At 36.7% G+C, this 20305-nt stretch overlaps 1 protein-coding gene and 1 long non-coding RNA gene across 14 annotated transcripts in view; one reads left to right on the top strand and one right to left on the bottom strand.

The window, feature by feature from the left end:
* The window catches only part of LOC143883245 (uncharacterized), a 39817-nt gene extending 21851 nt beyond the window's left edge, over positions 1 to 17966 (top strand). Inside the window, exons 8-10 of the mRNA XM_077386592.1 lie at positions 12036 to 12188; positions 15374 to 16192; positions 17698 to 17966. Coding sequence (XP_077242707.1) covers positions 12036 to 12188; positions 15374 to 16192; positions 17698 to 17966 — 1241 coding nt within the window. The remainder of the gene's footprint in view (positions 1 to 12035; positions 12189 to 15373; positions 16193 to 17697) is intronic.
* Positions 2803 to 5884, bottom strand: LOC143885506 (uncharacterized). Of its 13 annotated transcripts, none has more exons than XR_013253328.1 (7): positions 5421 to 5884; positions 5260 to 5341; positions 4921 to 5115; positions 4442 to 4687; positions 4155 to 4325; positions 3790 to 3832; positions 2803 to 3153 (listed from the first exon to the last, which is right to left on the bottom strand). It is a non-coding gene; the product is annotated as an uncharacterized LOC143885506 (long non-coding RNA). The 13 variants fall into 13 exon arrangements; XR_013253329.1 differs by having other exon boundaries at positions 5260 to 5314; positions 5414 to 5883; XR_013253332.1 differs by having other exon boundaries at positions 5260 to 5310; positions 5414 to 5883.
* Positions 17967 to 20305: the final 2339 nt, after the last annotated feature.

Genomic DNA, 20305 nt, shown 5'->3' with positions numbered 1-20305 from the left:
AAACTTATGGTGAGCTAGCTTGCCCAATCACATGGATCCCACATTTTGGGGAGTGATCCAAACCATTCATTTGCAAGGCCTTATCATAGATAAGGGGTGTACCAAAAATCAGCTCCATAGGATCATCCTAACCCCTCCATTTGTGGAGGACAAAAATGGGGCAGATTTGTGTCTGTCCATTTTTGTCCTCCACAAATGGAGGGGTTAGGATGAACCTATGGAGCTGATTTTTGGTACACCCCCCATCTATGTAAGGGACTTTCAAATGAATGGTTTGGATCATCCTAACAAAGTGGGCCCCCATGTGATTGGGCAAGCTAGCTCACCATAAGTTTGGTGAGCTTAAGCTCACCAACAGTTTCCTCATATATATATATATATATATATATATATATATATATATATATTTGAGGAAACTGTTGGTGAGCTTAAGCTCACCAAACTTATGGTGAGCTAGCTTGCCCAATCACATGGGGGCCCACTTTGTTAGGATGATCCAAAGCATTCATTTGAAAGTCCCTTACATAGATGGGGGGTGTACCAAAAATCAGCTCCATAGGATCATCCTAACCCCTCCATTTGTGGAGGACAAAAATGGGGCAGATGTGTCTGTCCATTTTTGTCCTCCACAAATGGAGGAGTTAGGATGATCCTATGGAGCTGATTTTTGGTACACCCCCTATCTATGATAAGGCCTTGCAAATGAATGGTTTGGATCACTCCCCAAAATGTGGGACCCATGTGATTGGGAAGCTAGCTCACCATAAGTTTGGCTCACCAACAGTTTCCTTATATGTATATATAGTAAAAAAACCCCGTGCGATGCACGGGCCGACAAAGAACTGTAGGGACCACATCATAGGTTGATCCAAACCGTCTATGTGATGGAACAGAACATCAATAGGTTGTGGCCATAAAATCATTTCCATAGGTTGATCCTAGCCCTCCAATCTATAGAGGTTTCCATAATCTGTTGTACGAAGGTGTCCGGAATTTGTAAATATTTTTTACAGGTCTGATGAATTTGTAAGATCCTCAAAAAATTAATAAAGAAAAGTAGTTTTTTCGTAATTGTCATATTTTGATACCTCTTCTTTGTAGTTTTTTCCGTAATTGTTATATTTAGGTACCTGTTATGTCCTTTTAAGCTTGCTTGGCGTATGTATGTTAATACGGTTTGGATCATCCTATGGTACGGTCTATGTAAGATTTTTTTAATTTTTTTGAAAAACAACCTATTCACATTGTCAGTCATCACATGAATGATTTGGGAAATACGGTACTAAGAGTAAAAAATGGATATTTTATAACATCTCATAAGATGATCAAAACCGTCCATCTGATGGGCAACAATTGAGGTATCTGATGGGCAACAATTGAGGTCGAAGAATAATTTTTATCAGATTATTCCAACCTTGTGATCTATAGAGGAATTGCATATATGGAAATCTATATACATTGGAGGTCTACCATCTATAGAAGAAGAAGAAGAACCTATTTACATTGTAGTCAGTCATCACATGAACGGTTTGGATCATCCTATGGTATGGTCCATGTAAGAGTTTTTTTTTTGGGAAATACGGTACTATAAGGGCCTACATCGTATAAAAGTTTTTATTTTATGAATTTTTATTCGTCTGAATTCTGATACATAAGGATAAGATGGGAATTGCCAAATTAAAGTAGGAGCATACCGTAAGAACTGAGCCGAGAAATTCCCGTCATTTTGTCTCTCTCTTTGCCGAGAAATTAGCAGTATTTTTTTTGCCGTCTATTTGTTCCTTCTCTGACGAAGGGGAGGCTGACACGTAAGGATGTTTCTTTTATTTTTATTTTCAAATAAGCGAAAACATAGGAAATATATGTTTTAGAGGAAGTGGAGGCTGACACGTTAGCATGATGAACAGTAAAATACCCTTCCCTCTTTAATAGAACTAGTAAAAAACCCGTGCGATGCACGGGCCGACAAAGAACCGTACGGACCACGTCATAGGTTGATCCAAACCGTCCATGTGATGGAACACAACATAAATAGGTTGTGCCCCAAAAATCATTTCCATAGGCCGATCCTAGCCCTCCAATCTATAGATGTTTCCATAATTCCTCTTATCTTAAATCGGATGGTCAAGATCACCCTATAGTTTTTTAATTAAAAAACCATAAAGGAGGGGGTAAGATCGAAATTATATGGCTTTAATGGTGCCTTTGTTAAAAGCATAAAGGATTTAATGGGTGCCTTTGTTAAAAGCATTAGGGGGGGGTAGGATTAAAATTATATGAGTTGAATGGGTGCATTTGTTCAAAAAAGTCAAAAAATTTGACGTGTAATTCTCATGTGATTTTCAAAAACATGGAAAAAACTCTCTTCTTTTCATCCCAGCTTATTGTATTAGATATATATATACTAGTTGCAGACCCCTGCGATGCACGGGAAAAAAAAGGTAAATGTTAAGTTAAAAAATGTGTCCAAAAATTGTAGAGAAAAGAAAATGCATGTAAATGATTCACAAAAAGAAACTTAGTTAAAAAATTTGAATGATACAAGTAAAGAAGAATTTCAGGGAAACCCATATTCAGAAAGTAAATTCATAGGGAGAAATAAATTTTCATCTCGACCACTGAAAACTCTCTTCACCCATTTCTTAACGTTACATCTCCATGGCTGCTAAGAGTGACCACAAAGGGTCAAACAAAAAGTACTATGCAGTATGCACGCATGAAACAAACATGCTTCACAATCTACCATATGGAGGATGGGGTGGAATATTATTAAAGAACCTAAAAATTACAATCAAGAATCAATTGCCAAAGCAAAGAACACACTCTATAGTTTTATGAAGATTAAAACTCGTGTTCGTCAAAAGCTTCGAAATAAAAATGCCATCACATAGCAAATCAACACTTTCATCTACAAATATAAATATGAAACAATTATCAAAACACTCATCCATTGTAATAAAAAGGAAAAATACCCATCCATTGTAAAAAAAAGAACCCCAGCAAGGTAGTATGATTGAGGAATGTGTATGTACTCCAACAGTCCATCCTAACACTAATGAGATGCAACTTTTTGCGTAGAAGTGAGCGGGATCAAACCTCCAACATGTAGATTGTCACACACACAGCTCTTCTAAGTTGCTCAATTACGACGACCTGTGGTGACAAATGAAAGAATTACCATTTCATTCTTTTAGGTAATTTAATTCCTCAATTTTTGAAACAATGATATGTACCAATCTCAAATAGTTTACATATGCAGGTGTATCTAGTGAATAAAAGGAAGAAGATAGATCACCCTGATAAATAAAGTAGCATAAGATGCTAACACTGTAAGCTATATACCATGCTTGAGAGGAATAAATAAAACAAAGAAGAGACAATTGTTAGCTGTTAGCCCATTCAGGAGAGGACCCAGACAAATACAATTGCAGTAAAGAATATAAGGGGCTACACCCATGTCTAAAAGAGTGTTAGCAAAGCGGCCATAAGGGGTTATACATTGTTGGGAATACCAAAAAGTCATGAAAACCTTAACATTAAAGACGACGCAATTTCGGCAGCTACATCTGCTGAAACAAATTAAATTTAGAGATTTATGGTTGTGGCATTCATTTGATGGCAAAATCATGCAGGGAAAGAAAAATGGGACCTAAATATCCAAATTTAAGAGAAAACCCCTGCAAACATGACTCAGATGCCACACTAAACCTTTACATCATAAGAAAGAAAATATTTGACCCATAGTGAAAAATTACAGATATGGAAAACACCCTCTGGGAAAATACTCACTAATTTTGTTCCCCCTTTTGCTCTCTTCAACAAAAGAGTATACCTACAAAAAATTGAAACCCGTCTCAAATAATTAAAAAGAAAACCTATAAAAAAAAGGAAATTCATGAAGTTACCACATGGCCAAATTTCATGTATGTAGAGATGATTTGAATCATTTGCTTAAAAATCAGTTCAATAGCAAGAATCACTTGAAACTTAAGTGAAAGAATGAGTCTTAATAGGAAATGCATGCAACTATAGAATCCTCTCTCATTTGATACAGAATAGGCAGAGCACTTGAAAGTTGGGAAATGCCTCACTAAGAAATCCATGCAACTATAACAAACAATCACTTATGCATACAAAAAGAAAGCATTACCAACCATAGAATCCTCTCTCCTTTGATGGTATCATCTCTCCAGTCCCTTCTCCATCTCCCCAATGAATTTAGATGCACCAAGAAATACACTAAGATTGCATGCTATTCTTTTATTCCTTTTCCCAAATATTAATGTCAACTTGAAGTTTTTTGTCATTGCTGTGAACATTATACACTGCAAATTTGAGCAACCAGAAATGGCCATGATGAGTCATCTGTTCCAAAATCTGATGAAGTTTGACAAAAATACTGAACCGTAAGTGAATGGATGCATGGAGTGATTTGACTTACCTGCAAATTACTCTACCAAAAGCAGAGCCGTAGCAGCAAAGCCAAGACCAGGCTATCATGGTATGAGTCTATGAAATATTACCATGGAAAGCATCTTAAGTTGCAATAAAAGCTTGGGAGGTAGTGTCCTAGTCTTACCAACCCATGTAAAAATTTTGGAACCACAAAGCACCAGAAATACACAAACTTCTTATCTTGTATTGAGACACCCAAAAAACTATTTTGTCCATTTCTACCAATGGAGATCTGTAGAAACAGGGAAAAAAGTTTCTTAGACATTGAATTACCATCTCTACCAATGAACTAAAAGGAATGAATTAACGGAGGATTGATGTTTTTAAAATGTCATTAGAGTTGAGAATTACCGATAAATGAAGAGCAAAAAAACAATAAAAATAAATATATTTTTTGTGCGAAGGAGAAAGTGCCAAAGTCTGATACAAAAAATGAAATGAAAATAAAATATATAGCTTTATTACCTGATGCAAAATCCGTGGGCAAAAAAGAGAGCAAGAGGTTGTTGCTTACATCTTACACTCATGTCACTGTGATCCTTCCCCGATCTCATCCTGCATTGGAGGAAATTCCGAAGTAGATATTAGGGCTTCTATTCTTTCATTGATGAACAAAACTTGGCTTCAGTTCATTGATTTGCCTTGGTGTTCTTTCCAATCCTGATACAACCAAGTCAAATATGGGGATTTTAAATTACTTAAAAAGCACCCCAAATATCTTCTGTAGAGGAAATTTGAGTGAGATTTGGGGATGCTACATAATTCCTTCATTCCACTCAATACTCGATCATTAGAAAAACCCACCGTTCCATCTTCGTCTCCAAGAGAGTGCCCACGAATCGAACTGCTCCATAGCTACCTACAGAAAAAACACCAACTAAAAACCCTAAAATAAAAAACTCATAGCAGTCCATCTACAGAAAAAACCCAAAAAAAAAAAAAAAATTAAAAATAATACCCTTTACCAATCAGTTCGTGACTCGTTACTATCGTCGGCCAAGCGACCTTGCGATCCACTTCCAGCCAGATTAGTCAGAGATCGATACTGGCCAGCGCCTCTTTCTGAGATCAATCGCAGCAAAAGGAGGGTTTGAATAAGAGAGCAAGAGAGCAGTTTGGGAAAGGGCGAGAGAGAGATTGATTAATAATGGAGAGAGAGAGAGAGAGAGAGGTTTTATTTTTCTTTTGCCGTTTAACTTGCGAGCGGGATAGAAGAGGGGCTGCCATTAATTGATATTTATTTATGGAGGCGTATTTGTAAAAGAAGCAACTTTTGGAATTCCTGACGTGTAAAACGGGATTAAACAAGGATGCTTAAAACGCCATGCTGTAAATTAGAGACAAAAGGAGAAAGAATCCGTTTCTCTCGCCCTATTAAGTAGGCGAGAATGAGGAGCGTTGCTCAAGACCTTTGAAGCGTTTCTCTCCCTATGTTGTAAATCTCCCTATGTTGGAATTTTAGGGGACATGAGAAAGAAGAAGAAGACATGAGGAGAGAGAGAGAGAGAGAGAGAGAGAGAGAGAGAGAGAGAGAGAATTTAAGGGCATAGGAGGTATTTTCACTTAGATGTGTTGGAATTTTAGGGCATAAGAGGTATTTATCTGTTTGGGGGTGATGTGTAATTCTCATATAATTTTCAAAAAAATCAAAAAATTCACTTCTTTTCCTCCAGCTTATAGTAGTAGATATATATATATATATATATATATATATAGCTTCAGCTACACAATTTAGGACACACCAATACATTTTGTGGCTATGTTTGAGCCTGATCCGGTACAATTTTGTGCCATATGATATTAGTCCAAATTAGATTCGATGGATCGAACTATTGTGCCTAGGTCTTGAACATTGAAGTTTGGACCTTTTAGATCCATCGGACTGTCTACTCCAACGACACTTCTACTAAATATGTGAAAATACCATCCTAGAAGATAACGCCATACACAGTATTTCACCACGTTTCAGCGCGCGCCATTATCTTTGCCAGATATTGTTTGGTTGTCATATTTATTAGTGACACTGAATATATCCTCAATTTCAAGGTCATTTTCCCTATAAAACAAGGGCCCTTATCCTACCTCTATCTAAACCTTTTCTAGTTTCTTTGGATAGCCACCATGACCAAACTCCAAACCAAGCATTTTTAGTATCACGGTCCATTGCCATCAACGCCATAGAAGTTGAGAGGCTATGGTAGGGCCATTCCATACGAGGTTCTTGTAATGATCCAACTCCAGAAATAGTCCTTACCAAATAACATTATGGAATCGGTGATATAGGAAAAGAAAACGTGGGGATGTTGCAAGCAAGCCTGATTTCTAGTGGTCTACTTCCATGCATGGTTGTCTCAACTGGCAACTCGATCAACTTGGAGGTAATCATAAAATATTCATCCATTATTTGTATGTGAATGCATATTTATATGTTTGTGTCTTGATGTATGCCTGTATGTTTGCTCATACATTTATGAGTGCCCATTTTATCCTTATATTACCTAATTAGATAATGTTTACTTTTCCTAAGAAGGGACAAATTCTTAAATATCTCTCCCTATCAATAATCATTTGGAATCTCTCTCTCTCTCTCTCTCTCTCTCTCTCTCTCTAAAATAAAGATAAAAATGCAACGGGAAGGAAGAAACACCGCAAAGAGTCATCTTTCTCCTCCTCAAAGAGTCGTCTTTGTCCGCTATTTCAGAACAAAGGCTCCTTTGAAAAAAGTGGCTCTCCAAGGGGGGAATTGCTTTGTAAAAATAAAAGATAGGTAACCGGATACATAAGTCCCTTTAACCCTTTGAGTTAAAGGATCGCTAAGGGGGGTGAATTTATTGTGAAGCGGGGTGAATTATCAGTGCCCTTTCACTTTCGTCTGTATTTTCCAAACAAATTCCTGTTTTGGAAGTGTTTTCAAGTCCTTTATGAGATGACCTAATTATTGCTAGTCCCACGCCACACGAAAATCAAATCCATAAGATAGATCAACTTTCGATCACCTATGATGGAAAAAATTTCTTTATGGAAGTTGGAGCAGGCAGTTGTTTATGGAGATTTTGGTTCTAGAAAAAATTCTTAAGAGGATGAGGACGATGACTTATGATGAAGAGAGGGCTTTTTTCAATGACCCAACTGATAAAGAGATGTCGGGAGATCTTCTCCGGAAGCAATGGAAACTATTTAAGCTAAAGACCCAAGGTTGCCCTTGAAAACTTTATAGCCTCTATGGGACAGACACGGTTAAAGACACCCACTCGCCGTTACATAAACATCCTTTCTTCAAACTAATCTTGAACAAAGAAAGAGTGGTGAGGAGGCAGAACTGGGAAGCTAACAAGGTGGTGGGCATCCAGCTGGTGGGGAAATGATTGCTAGCAGAAAAATTCCTGGATTCTTGGATCGGATTCCGAAGGATCTCCTCATTGAAATGTCGGATTTCCATTACCAGCACATCCTGGAGGAGTTGGAGAACTGCTCGGCATAGGTGAGCCGTCTAAAGATGAGTTGTTGCTAGAATTTTCTGAAAGTAGGGTGGTTTCCATAGCGTTAGGGACATTGTCAGAATCTTAGGTCTTTTTGGTAACATAAGTACACTTGCGGAGGTTTAGACGTAGTCTTTGGGTATTCGAGGTCATACTTTAGGATACCTTTTGTTCTTTTTGGTAACATAAGAAAAATAGCTAATGATTTTTCTTTTCATAGAATTGGCGGATAGTGCCATTTTATTTTGTGATCATTTGAAGAGCCAAATGAGAATTTCATTTCATCATGATTTCCTGACGTCTTTGCTGTAGATTTCCTTTATAGCTGATTATAGTGTTTTAATTTCCTAAAAAAAAGGGGTAGCATTTTCATGATATGTGATGAGTGAATAATATTCTTAATTCAATAGGTTATACATTTTTGTGTCTTATTAGTTCATCAAGCCTTGAGTGAATGGGCTAAAATTGATCTGTTGTTTGTATTCCTTTTTGTTATTTCAATAGTTAACCACCGTAACCTTGGTCTTTGTAAAGCTCAAGATGAATAGAGAAGGTGTAAAATTTGTGTGCCTTGTTGATCCGTTTAACATACTACTTGTGGTGGCACGAAGTTTACAAGCTTCAGTTGGTTGGAAATAGCTATAGTTTTGATAAATACATGAAATTGGCTTGTTCTTAAATGGATATATACTTTATTACAACAACTTTATCACATAATTTGCATGCTAACTGACCTGACTTTAAGTTCGCACTAGGTGAAATGCTTAAAACATTAGCCATAATTAAGAGAGACATTTATAGAAATATTGGCTTGTGTTCTTGACTCCATATGTGTAGAGGACTACTTGAATGGATTTTAGGTTGCTTGAATGACAAATTCTTCAATTGGATAGATGGATTGATGATTTGGGAGGGTATATCTGACCTATTATATTCAATTTGTTCCATGATTGTTGTGAATTAAAATTATATGTGATTTCCTTTCTATTAACTTGTTCCAATTTAATCATCCATAGTATGTCATGATAATATGTTCATATTGTCTGTCTAAAGTATTACCCTTCTTCATTCTATAGAAATGAATGGTTTAGACCATTGATTTTATTCTATCTTATCCGCATTCTCTTTTGCAAACAGATTATGTTCAATTAGAGTTAGTTCCATTTCATTTTTTTTCTAAAACTAGTTATCATTTGTCATTTAAGGTAGATGATGTCTACTTTTTTTTTTGAAATCTGTATCAATATTTAAACTTTAGGGGTCTGAGGAAAATGTGTCTATTTGATGATTATTGGTCAGTTGTACATTTCATTGAAATCATGTGTTTACTTTTCTTTAGGAACTTGAGGCATGTTTTGGGTGTTCCATGTATTTCATTTTCAGGAGGTTTTTCAGAAGAATATAAAGGCATGTGTATACTCAATGGATTGGATAACAGGTGGTAGTTATCAAAATAGAGCAATATTTACTCTAACTTTCATAATGATGTTATCTTAGGCAATCATATGTAATCTGTTCATCTTTTTCAAGGTAATTATAACCTTCCTCGAATTCTTAGTTGTCCTATGAAGTCTACTTTGGTTTAGGATTTATCCAAGAAATCTGTTAGTCTTTCCAATTTGTTTAGGGCAATGAAAGAGTCATCTAGAGCCCCCTATAGGAGACATGGTTTGTCTCTATAGTAAGTTACTCTTTAGGAGACAAGCCCTGTCTCATTAGAAAAGTACCCTCCTTTAGGAGACTATTCAAGTCTCATAACTTGCACCCCTAACTAAGTTAAAGACTATCTTAGTCTTTTAGTTGCCCTATGCTATTTATCATTGTAAGGGCAATGATAGGGATACTTGGAGCCCATCCCTGTGTCTAGGAGACTTGCTCAGTCTCACTAGCACCCTTCTTTGTCTCCTCTTCTTCTAGGAGACTTGCTTTAGTCTAGTTAGTACTTCCTTTAGAGCTTATAGACTAGGAGTTAGCCCCATAGAATAGGAGTCTACCCTCTAGTTAGGAGTCAGTTCTTCAGTAGGATTCTGTCCTACTATCGTAGAGAGTTAGGATTTTGTCCTACTTTCATAGAGTCATAGGATTCTGTCCTATTGTCATAGAGTCATAGGATTCCGTCATACCCTTGCAAAGTTTAGGAGCCTGTCCTACCCTTGCAGACTTTAGGAGTCTGTCCTACCCTTGCAGAGTTTAGGAGTCTATCCTACCTTGACAGACTTTAGGAGTCTCTCCTACCCTTATAAAGTATAGGAGTCTGTCCTTTCTTTTAGGAGTCTGTTCCATGATTCAAACCTGAATTCCCAAGATCTAGAGCTTAGCCTCAATATCCAACTCTGGAATTCGAAGGATGAGGAACAATGTAAGCAAAAAAAAAATCTAAACTAGTATATGGATCTTGCCCAAGGAATTGAAATTAGAAGGAAACTCAGTTTCCTAATGTAATAATGGAAATATACTATGAAAACACAGCAAATATACTTAGAGATATAACTAAATATGAGCTTATTGTTGTAGTGACTACTCCTGAGATTTTTTTTTCTACAATTCACAATCCAAAAATGGGGAAACATTTCTAAAGATCGAGTGTTATTTAACTCCGTTCCAGAAGAACGCAGGCACTTTCTATCCTAGAAGGATGAAGGAATGCTCTTATACATTGAATTCTCTTGTACAACGTTCTGAATTTTATTGTACATGGAATTTTCTTATATATATAATTGTATTGATTTGAGTGCAATATATAGGCCTCAAATTATGGCACATGGATGGTTTTAGTCTATGTGGGACTAAACATCACATAATATATATGTAAAACAAAATCCTGGACGACTTGGGGGCACGACATGGCACCCCTTCTATACCCACTTTCCTTTCTCCATAGAATTCACGATTAGAAAAAAGTAGCTATTTTTTTTGCCTAAATATTCTACGAGAATAAAATACATGCAAACTGGTAGGGTTTAAGAAAATCGAAACAAAAGAGTCCTCCAGCTGTGGGATTTTAGGAAATAGAAAGAAAAAAAAAATTGATGATAGTATCCAGTTTCCATAGGGGTGAACCAACCTTTTGGGTATGTGTATTGTGTAACACTCAAATTAAGGCCCCCCAATTACAAACACGTTAGTGGAGGATATTTCTTAAGATTTAATTTAAGATTTATCTCTAAATTGCCATCTTAGTTGGTTTAGTATAAAAGGCCCGTGCATAGCACGGGTCCGCAACTAGTTCTACCTTAATTTCGAAATTGCATAATTTTGGAAAGTTCTGCTAGAGTTTCAACCAACTTTTGAAATTTGCAGTAATTAGAGTTTCTCACATGTAAAACCAGGTGGGTTGTCCTCATTATCAAAACACTGTCGTGGAGATATCAGTCCCACCAATTTTAAATATGCAGTTTATAAGAAGGCTATTGATTTTGGCACTACTGTGTTTTGATATTTGCACTAAGTTACCTTGTCTTTTATTTCATAATTTGCTTCTATAGCATTTTTTAAAATTCTGATAGCCATTGACAGCTGGTTGAATAGTACAAGACAATGTGAGTTAGTGAAATTATCAAAACATTTTCCCAACATAAATCTTTCTTGTATGCATGCATTACAATATGTATATGCCATCTATCTTGTTCAATCTGGACCAAATCATCATGGCCCGATTTGGATTGCAGGAATTTTAGGAAAAATGAAAGGAAACACTTATCCAATTTTTCCTTCTTTTCCATTGTTTGATTTTATATGAAAAAAATAACTTGAACCTGTTCAATTTTTGGTGAAAAACAAACTTTCAATTTATGATGTATTTTTCTAAATAAGCCGTAACCATATCATTTTCTTCTATTTTCCTGAAAGGAAAGAATTCCTGCAATCCGAACAGAGCCTATATTCAAACAAATCCTCACGGTCACTTTTGTGGATAATCCATTGGTAGGGTTTGACGGGATTAGTATCAAACAAATCCTAACAGCTCTGTAGTTTTTCTAGCAATTTTCATATAAGTAATATAAAACTTCGAGATTTTTCCCTTGCAGCGAGAGCAATTTATTGTTTAGTAATAAATGAAATGGGTTTTGGGTTTTTATGTCTTGTTCATTTTTCTTGTAGGTTTATGTGGCTTGAAGAGACTCACGCAACTAGATCTCAGCGATAACAATCTTCACGATCAAAGTCTTCCATCATGTCTAGGCAACCTCTCCTCCCTTCAATCCCTGGATTTATCAGAGAATAATCTGACATTCACATTTGGCATCTCAACAGGTACGGGGCAGTAGCATTTCCTCACCCAAAATGATGATGTGTGAAGTATTTTTTGACAGGATTTTGTTATTTTTCTGACATAATACTACCCGCTTTATGAAAAGTAAACTGTACATTTAATAAAAAAAATGGGAAATGATATTCCCACCCCCTCTTTTAAGATCTTTGGATCTCACAAGTCAAGTCACAACACAGAGACAGCCAATACAATGTATATCATCTCCACATGTTTACAGGACTAATTATGTTATTACTTTGACTGGTCATGGTTGGGCCCAGACCGGTCTGGAGAAACTTCCTCCAGCCCCTCTAATAGCAAGGGGTGTGGAAATATCAAATCCATGTCTGAAAAAAATAAACATGGCATTGATATTTACACACCCCTTGCTATTAGAGGGGCTGGAGGAAGTTCCTCCAGATCGGTCTGGAGCCAAGTTTTGTTCCATGGTTAGGATCAAGCTTAGGGTCAACATTAAGTTCCACATATGGTCAGGGGTGTAATCAAGACCGTTGATCAAGTGGACCATCATGAGGCAACCCATATTGTCCAAGTCTTATTCCTAACCGAGATCCCATTTTTCAGATTAAGGCCTCTAAATATCAAAGCTTTAGCTTCTTTTAGTAGGATCCTTAAAACAAGGCTTGATTGGTTAGCATCTCCATATTTTTTTAGCATATTCCTTCACGATTGTCTCAAACATAACAGAATGTTATTTCATTTTCCTAAGAAGAGGGATATTTTTGTCTTAAAAAATAATTATGACTGTAACCATACACACAAAACAGAGCATAACAACCTCCCTAAATATTTTTGTTATGTTATTCTATGTTTTCCAAGGGGCGAATGCCGTTTTGTGTGGGCTACCCCATGAGGAAGTACAAGGTCAATGGTTGTATTCATATGATTGCAGTCTACATTGTGAAATAAACAAAATCATATGATTGCAGTCTACATTGTGAAATAAACATTGGAGGATTGCAGGAATTTTCTTAAAAAGTTTGGAAAAGAATTTTTTTATAAAATTTGTTCCTTTTCCATTGATTGATTACAAAGTTTTATTTATTAGGACTTTCATTTTACAATGGTACCCCTCTAAATAAACAATAACCATATGATTGCAGTCTACATTGTGAAATAAACAAAATCAAAGAAAATATTTTCTGCGAGAAATGTTTTTTCTACAATGGTACCCCTAAACAAATCTCACAGGATGAATACTTGGCCAAGATCAGATACATCGCACATAGGCACAAGGTTGTGCATAACCAAGGCCCTTGTGCCTTGGTTAATTATTGCATACAAATATGAAAGCGCGCTTTAGCGGCTTTTGGTGTGAGACCTCCTAAATCAAGGCTCATGATCATCTGATCAAGATTGGGAAAATGATAAAGAGCCACTTTTGTCTAGGCAACTAGATCTCGGATATAACAATCTTCATTGTCAAAGTCTTGCATCATGTTTAGGCAACCTCTCCTCCCTTCAAACCCTAGATTTATCAGGGAATAATATGACATTCACATTTGGCGCCATCTCAACAGGTACGAGGCAATAGCTTTTCCTCGCCCAAAATGATGATGTGTGGAGTATTTTTTGACAAGATTTTGTTATTTTTCTGACATAGTACCCGCTTTAAGAAAAGTAAACTATACATTTAATAAAGAAAATGGGAAATGATATTCCCACCCCCTCTTTTAAGATCTTTAGATCTCACAAGTCACGAGACAACAAATACAATGTCTGGGCCATATCTTAAGGTGGGGTCCATTGTTTGGCTATCCAATCCATTCAACTAAATATATAAAAAATATTTTTTATGAAGATAAGCAAAAAAATGAAAAAGGGAAGAAATAGCGAATGGGACCCCACGTTGGAGATTTGATGTATGAGGGCGTCATCCAGAGGAAGTTGGTGGTCTTGAGGGTCCCACCTTTGATTGATCTTATCCTTACATTTGATAGGCCTTACATTGAGTCAAGGTGTGAGAATATTATTTCCCAAAATATGACTATTTACATTTACACTAATAAATTGGAAAGAAAAGAAAAATAAAATTTTATTAGAAACTTGTTTTTTAGCGAAGAATTTTATCTTGCCTCATAATCATACAATGGCTTCCTCGTTATCATTTTGCAACATCAATCTAATTTTGTCACAATTTTCTCTCTGTCTTATTCTTACTAGGATTTGCAAACTAAGGAACCTATGTTACTTGTATCTCATGAGCAATTCAATTGAGGGCATTCATCCATGTATGGAAGGCATGCATAACCTGCGACGGCTTTTTCTCTCCGACAATCGCGTTACAGGGAAGATTCCTTCATTCATTTTCAACAACCTAACGAAGATAGAGTCTATTGATCTTTCAAATAATCAGTTCACGGGTGTGTTCTCATTTTCTAGTTTTGCCAACCTCTAGAAGCTTTCAGGTGTTGACATTTCAAACAATGTCCAATTAGTGGTCGAAACCCAATACCCATATTGGGTTCCTACTTTTCAACTCCAGTGGTTGTCCTTAGAAAATTGCAACCTCAACAAACATAGCATTCGTAGCATTCCCAGCTTTCTTTCTAGCCAGGTTAAGTTATCTCAATTAAATTTGGGTCATAACTCTCTTAAAGGGATCATCCCATCTTGGCTATTGTACAATATGTCAAGTGATTCCTTGTCGTTGACGGGTAACTTGTTCGAGGGATCAATTCCTCAGTCTACCCACAACACTATATCATTTCTCATTGTTCTAGATATCTCTGAGAATAATCTAAGCGGGTCACTTCCTACAAACATCGGCACACTCTTCCCTCATTGGAATTACTTCAACCTATCCAAAAATATTTTGCAAGGTAGGATCCCCTCATCCATGCGTGAAATAGAACGCTTATCTATATTGGACCTATCTTCCAACAACTTTTCAGGAGAAATGCCACATCAACTCACCAAAAATTGCACTCAGCTGGGTTACCTCAATATATCAAGTAATAGATTGCAAGGAGACATTCTCACAGTTGATGCTAACTTGATACGATTGCAATATTTATTTGCCAGCCACAATAACTTCACTGAAAAATTTCCATCTGGCCTGTTAAATAGTCCTGACTTGATGATTCTTGATATGCGAAAAATACCCTATCCGACACTATTCCTAGTTGGTTATTCTCCCTCTCAAAATTGGTATCAATTCTTTTAGGGAATAATTTATTTCGAGGAAACATTCCAATACAACTGTGTCAACTAAGTAACCTACATATCTTTGATCTCTCCAACAATTCTTTTTCTGGAAATATACCTTCTTGTCTCAACAATATAAGTTCATGGAAGAAAACAGATCAAATCCAAATTTCCGATGTTGAATTCAATTTTACATCCTTTCATCCTAGGCCTTCAACTTCTTTCACCACAAAGGGTATAACTTACTTTTACGAGGGCCTTCCTTTTAGCTTGATGACTGGAATTGATTTGTCCATGAATCAATTGGAGGGTGATATTCCATTCCAAATAGGAGACTTGGGAGAGCTTCGCTCATTAAATTTTTCCAACAACCTGCCAACTGGCTATCTTCCACAATCCTTTAAAAACCTAAAAAGCTTGGAGAGTTTGGATCTTTCTCACAACAAGTTCGTTGGGAGAATCCCTTATGAATTATCTCAATTGGATGCACTTGGTGCTTTCTCTGTCGCCTACAATAACCTATCAGGTAAGATCCCTTTTGAGAATCACCTTATCACGTTTGGTAACGATAGCTACGAGGGAAGTCCAGATCTTTGTGGACCACCACTAGAAAGAATTTGCTCCTTGGAAATCCCTTCACAACCTCCTAGAGATGAGGGGAAAAGTTCTAGGGTTCTTGATAATCCTGTGATTTTCTACTCATTTGTGGCAATGTCATATGCTTTGGGATTTTGGGGAGTCATCGGCTTTCTCATCCTCAACCAAAATTGGAGGCATAAATACTTCAGAGCTATGGATGCATATATTGACTGGTCGACCGAGAAGCTCTCAGAATTCTGTAGTTACTTGAAAAAATGTTGTTTCAAAAAATGGTACAATTTTCCTTTAGTTGTAATGCAAAATGATTTTTGGAACTATTGACCTTGGAGGCGTGTCTCACGGTTCGAAAGACCATTTTGTCATCTTCTTCTCATATAATTTTTCCTATCTTTTCATCTCCTGCAATGTGTTCGTTGCACCACCGATTACCAATGAAAATAGTAATATGTAGCCAATGGGTGCATATATCTAGTCCTAGACAATAAACAATTGACATTTAGTTTTTTTGTTTTAAAGTAGAAATTTTGAAAAAATAAAATTTGATACTTTCTTTTCATAGGGCTTTATAAACCTTGTAAAAATTTCTTTTGATAGAGCTCAATTTCCTCATATAAAAAGTTTCCAAGTACGAAGAAAAGATCACTGTGTAAAATAGGGCTTTATAAACCTTGTTCTCGTCATGTTCCACAAATTGCCACATCCAATGTGGATGTTGTGTCTCAGATATATCGACTGATTATATATGGCACATCATACACACTAAAGAGAGATAATATATGGTGAAAACAAGGCCCCATGTATGATCTATCATCACACTCAAAAGTAGCTTCATATCACATAATACATATCTATAACAAACAATATGGAATACCTTGCTCAAAACATTCTACTATATAGTTAATCCATATAACACAAACTCATCAAGATATATATCATTTACCTTAGTCATTGGAATATAGAAAAGGGAGATGATAAATTCGCAAACCCTATAGGATGATTCGCACCCATTTAAGGTGAATTGACGTCAAAAAAGTGTCAAAAAGCATAAACAAGCATAAGCCTTTAATGTTTTTTTAACGTCAATTCACGTTAAAGGGTTTGAATAATCATACAGGGGTGCGAATTTATCATCACCCCATAGTAAATCCAAAATGGTTGAGGTCAAACTGTTAACTATCTATAGCCATCAGAATATAGTATATCCACAACTGCACAAGATAACCTAGAGGTCGGCAGTTCAATCTCAGCTTACCTACCGAAAAAGGAAAGTAATAAGCTTTGCTTGCTTATGAAAACTTTCTAAAACTTATAGAAGACTTCAAGCTCTTGGCCGCAGACTTGAAATCCTTTAGGCCCTATTTAGATGGCAAGAATTTTAAGGAAAAGTTTGGAAAGGAAAAATATTTCAAATATTTCGTACTTGTTTTACACATGAAAAAGCTAATTGGAACCACCACTATTCAAATTTTACTAAGAGGAACTTACAATTTATAATAATATCTTTCCAAATTAACCATAATCATATCATTTCCATCTAAATTGTGGAAAGAAGAAAATTTTCCAAGAAAGTTTTTTCCATCTGAAATTTTTTTCTTGCAATTCAAACAAGGCCTTAAGGTAGACCTGAAAAGGAATCTTAATGACTAGCTTAATACATTCCAAAGGAGGACTTCAAGGCACCTAAAAAATACAACACTTGCTAAAGAATGGCATAAGTCTGCTAACTAATGCTGGTTGTTGAAGGGTCAGAAATGCTACACGCTCTAACACCAGACAGTATTACTAAAAGGATATTCCAAATCAAACCATATGAAACGAAGAATCCTGATCCTGGAGAGCCCAAGATTAATATCGAAGGAGCTGGAATTGGTGGAATTCTTCAACACTACGAAAGAATGATTCTTGGTTTATTCTCCATTGAAGTCATGAAAGAACAATTTTTGGGACTAGAGCTCTCATCCATTTTCATGGGAGTGAAAACGGTGCAAAAATGGGGAACCCCAAATCTATAGATTAGAGCCGATTAATTATTTGCAGTAGATGTAATTACGGGGAAAATCCAAGCCCCCATGGAAAATATCCCAATGATAACCCACATTCGAAAAATCCTCAACACTTTCAGAGCCTGGTGCATAACTCACGTGTCGACGGAAGCAAACTCGGCAGCAGACTTCCTCTCAAAGTGAGGTTGCCCATGCAAGGGAGAAGATATCCCTCTTCTCCTCATCCCTCCAATGCTCATGGAAATAATCCAGTCAGATAGGGAAAGAAAATTGTACTCTTGTTTGTAATTTGTTCTCTAGTTTCATCTGTTCTTCTTGTATTCTTTCCTTCTATTCAATGCACTCGTAGGGGTTCCGCCAAACCCCAGCTCACCCATAAAAAAATCTATTTACAATTCACTGCGGCTATCCATACCTTATCCAGTATGGTTTTCTTAGTGTGGAGATCCCACCTAAGACATACTTTCATTGTAGTTATCCACACTAGCACATATGATAGCCATCCTCACTAGCTTAGCTTTTCTCACTGAATCCATCCGCACTTTATAAAATACTCAGTGTAGGTGTCCACACTATCATAAATTTTCGGTGTGATTATCCATACTAATAAAATTTTAAGTATAACTATTCACTATAGTACATATTTTAAGTATGATTATTCACATTTATGGGGTTTTCTTTTTTAAATGTAGTTTTCTACACCTATAGTGAAAATTTTACTGCCTATATCCTACTTGTGATTGAAAATGAGCATGGGCTTTAGGATTATACTAATAAACGGCGGAAATGACGTAATTGACAGCAAGAAAGTAATGTAAGAATCAAATGGTAAAGAAGTGACTTATCGACTGAGTTGATGCATGAATATGAATCTGCTATCCATAAAGCAAATATTGTCCTCATAAACAACTAATCGATGGTACGTATGGGATCTCCAATGAATGCCTCCAGGATACAACAACTCCACTCCAGGATTGTGCATTCACACAACTTGGACGCCTTGAGAAAATGATTATGTTTGCCATGATAAAAAAAATAGAACAGAAAAGGGACCAAACTTTACAGGGGAAGAAGGGAGAGAACAAATATATTCTAAAATAACTTTTACGCATTCTTGATCGAATATTTCAAAAAGTTAAAGAGACGTGATTAATGAAAAGTTATGTTGAAAACTGTTTTGAAATGTTTTCATAACGATAGCTTATGCTAAACTAACCCGACCCGGCTCTGAAAACTCGCTACTCAAGCTCTGGAATGATATTCCAAATCAAAGTAATTGAAAACATGCTACCCAAGCACCGTAAAACGCGCTACCCTTGGAGACAATGTGCCCCCTTCTGCACTGGGTTGATCGGCGTTCGGCTCCCAAGATACAACGATCCATTGGGTCTCTTCCGGAATCGATCTGTAGGGACGCGGGTAAAACTCATGCTTAAAAGCTAGCTGTTAAGGGGAGGGTGCTCATTCCCTTATAAAGTCCATCCACATCCATTACACTTCCGATGTGGGATCTTTGCTTTCACGTGGATCCCCCAACAATCTCCCCCTCCATGTGGAGACAACGTGGGAACTACAAGATCTTCCCCGAGGGATATTTTATCATTCTCAGAGGCATACCGGGGTTACTCAGATCTTCCCTGAGGTATTTTTCGTCCTCAAAGGCACACCAGAGTTACCACGGCCTGGCATTGATACCACTGGTTGTTTGACTTGGTATCGGATGCAAGGGTCCCGAGTTCAAACCTCCTTGATAACAAAAATCCATATGCAATGGCCAAATCCAAAAGAGAGGACACATGTGTCACATATTTAGGCAAACCCTAAAAGAGGGGCCACAAGTGAGGGGGGTGTTAAAGTATAAAAGATTAAATAATGCCTTCTCCAGCCGCTTAAGCTTTTGAAGCAACTGGTTGTTTGACACGATCCCTCGAACTCGTCACCACCCGTGTTACAAAAGATGATAAAAGATGTAACCAAAAATAAATCAATGGAGTTTCTGGAGAAGAAACCAGATAGCTTTTATAGAGATGAGGAGACCTCACCAGAAAGTGGTCCTTCTCCCATTTTGAGACTATCGAAAGAGAGATTTTGTAGGGAAGAATAAACATGAAACGTCTCCACCCCTCCTAAAAGCCCTCTTAACATTTCCAATTTCCCTCATTTATAGGTTTTAATGTCTCCCACCGTTTCAACCCATAAAAAGTACATAGTAAATAAAATCTTTTGATCTCTTTAAACACTGAGAAACATTAAAACCAAAATGTCATAGAAATCTAGCATGTAAACGAAGCAGAAGTGGGTCTTGATAAATGTCTTTAAAAAAGGAGAATAAAAGGGAAATGATAAAT

The sequence above is a fragment of the Tasmannia lanceolata genome, unplaced genomic scaffold (genome assembly GCF_043159265.1).
Source record: "Tasmannia lanceolata isolate RefF3 unplaced genomic scaffold, GAP_Taslan_0.1 ptg000008l, whole genome shotgun sequence".
Classification (NCBI taxonomy): domain Eukaryota; kingdom Viridiplantae; phylum Streptophyta; class Magnoliopsida; order Canellales; family Winteraceae; genus Tasmannia; species Tasmannia lanceolata.
This window is presented reverse-complemented; position numbering and strand designations above follow the sequence as displayed.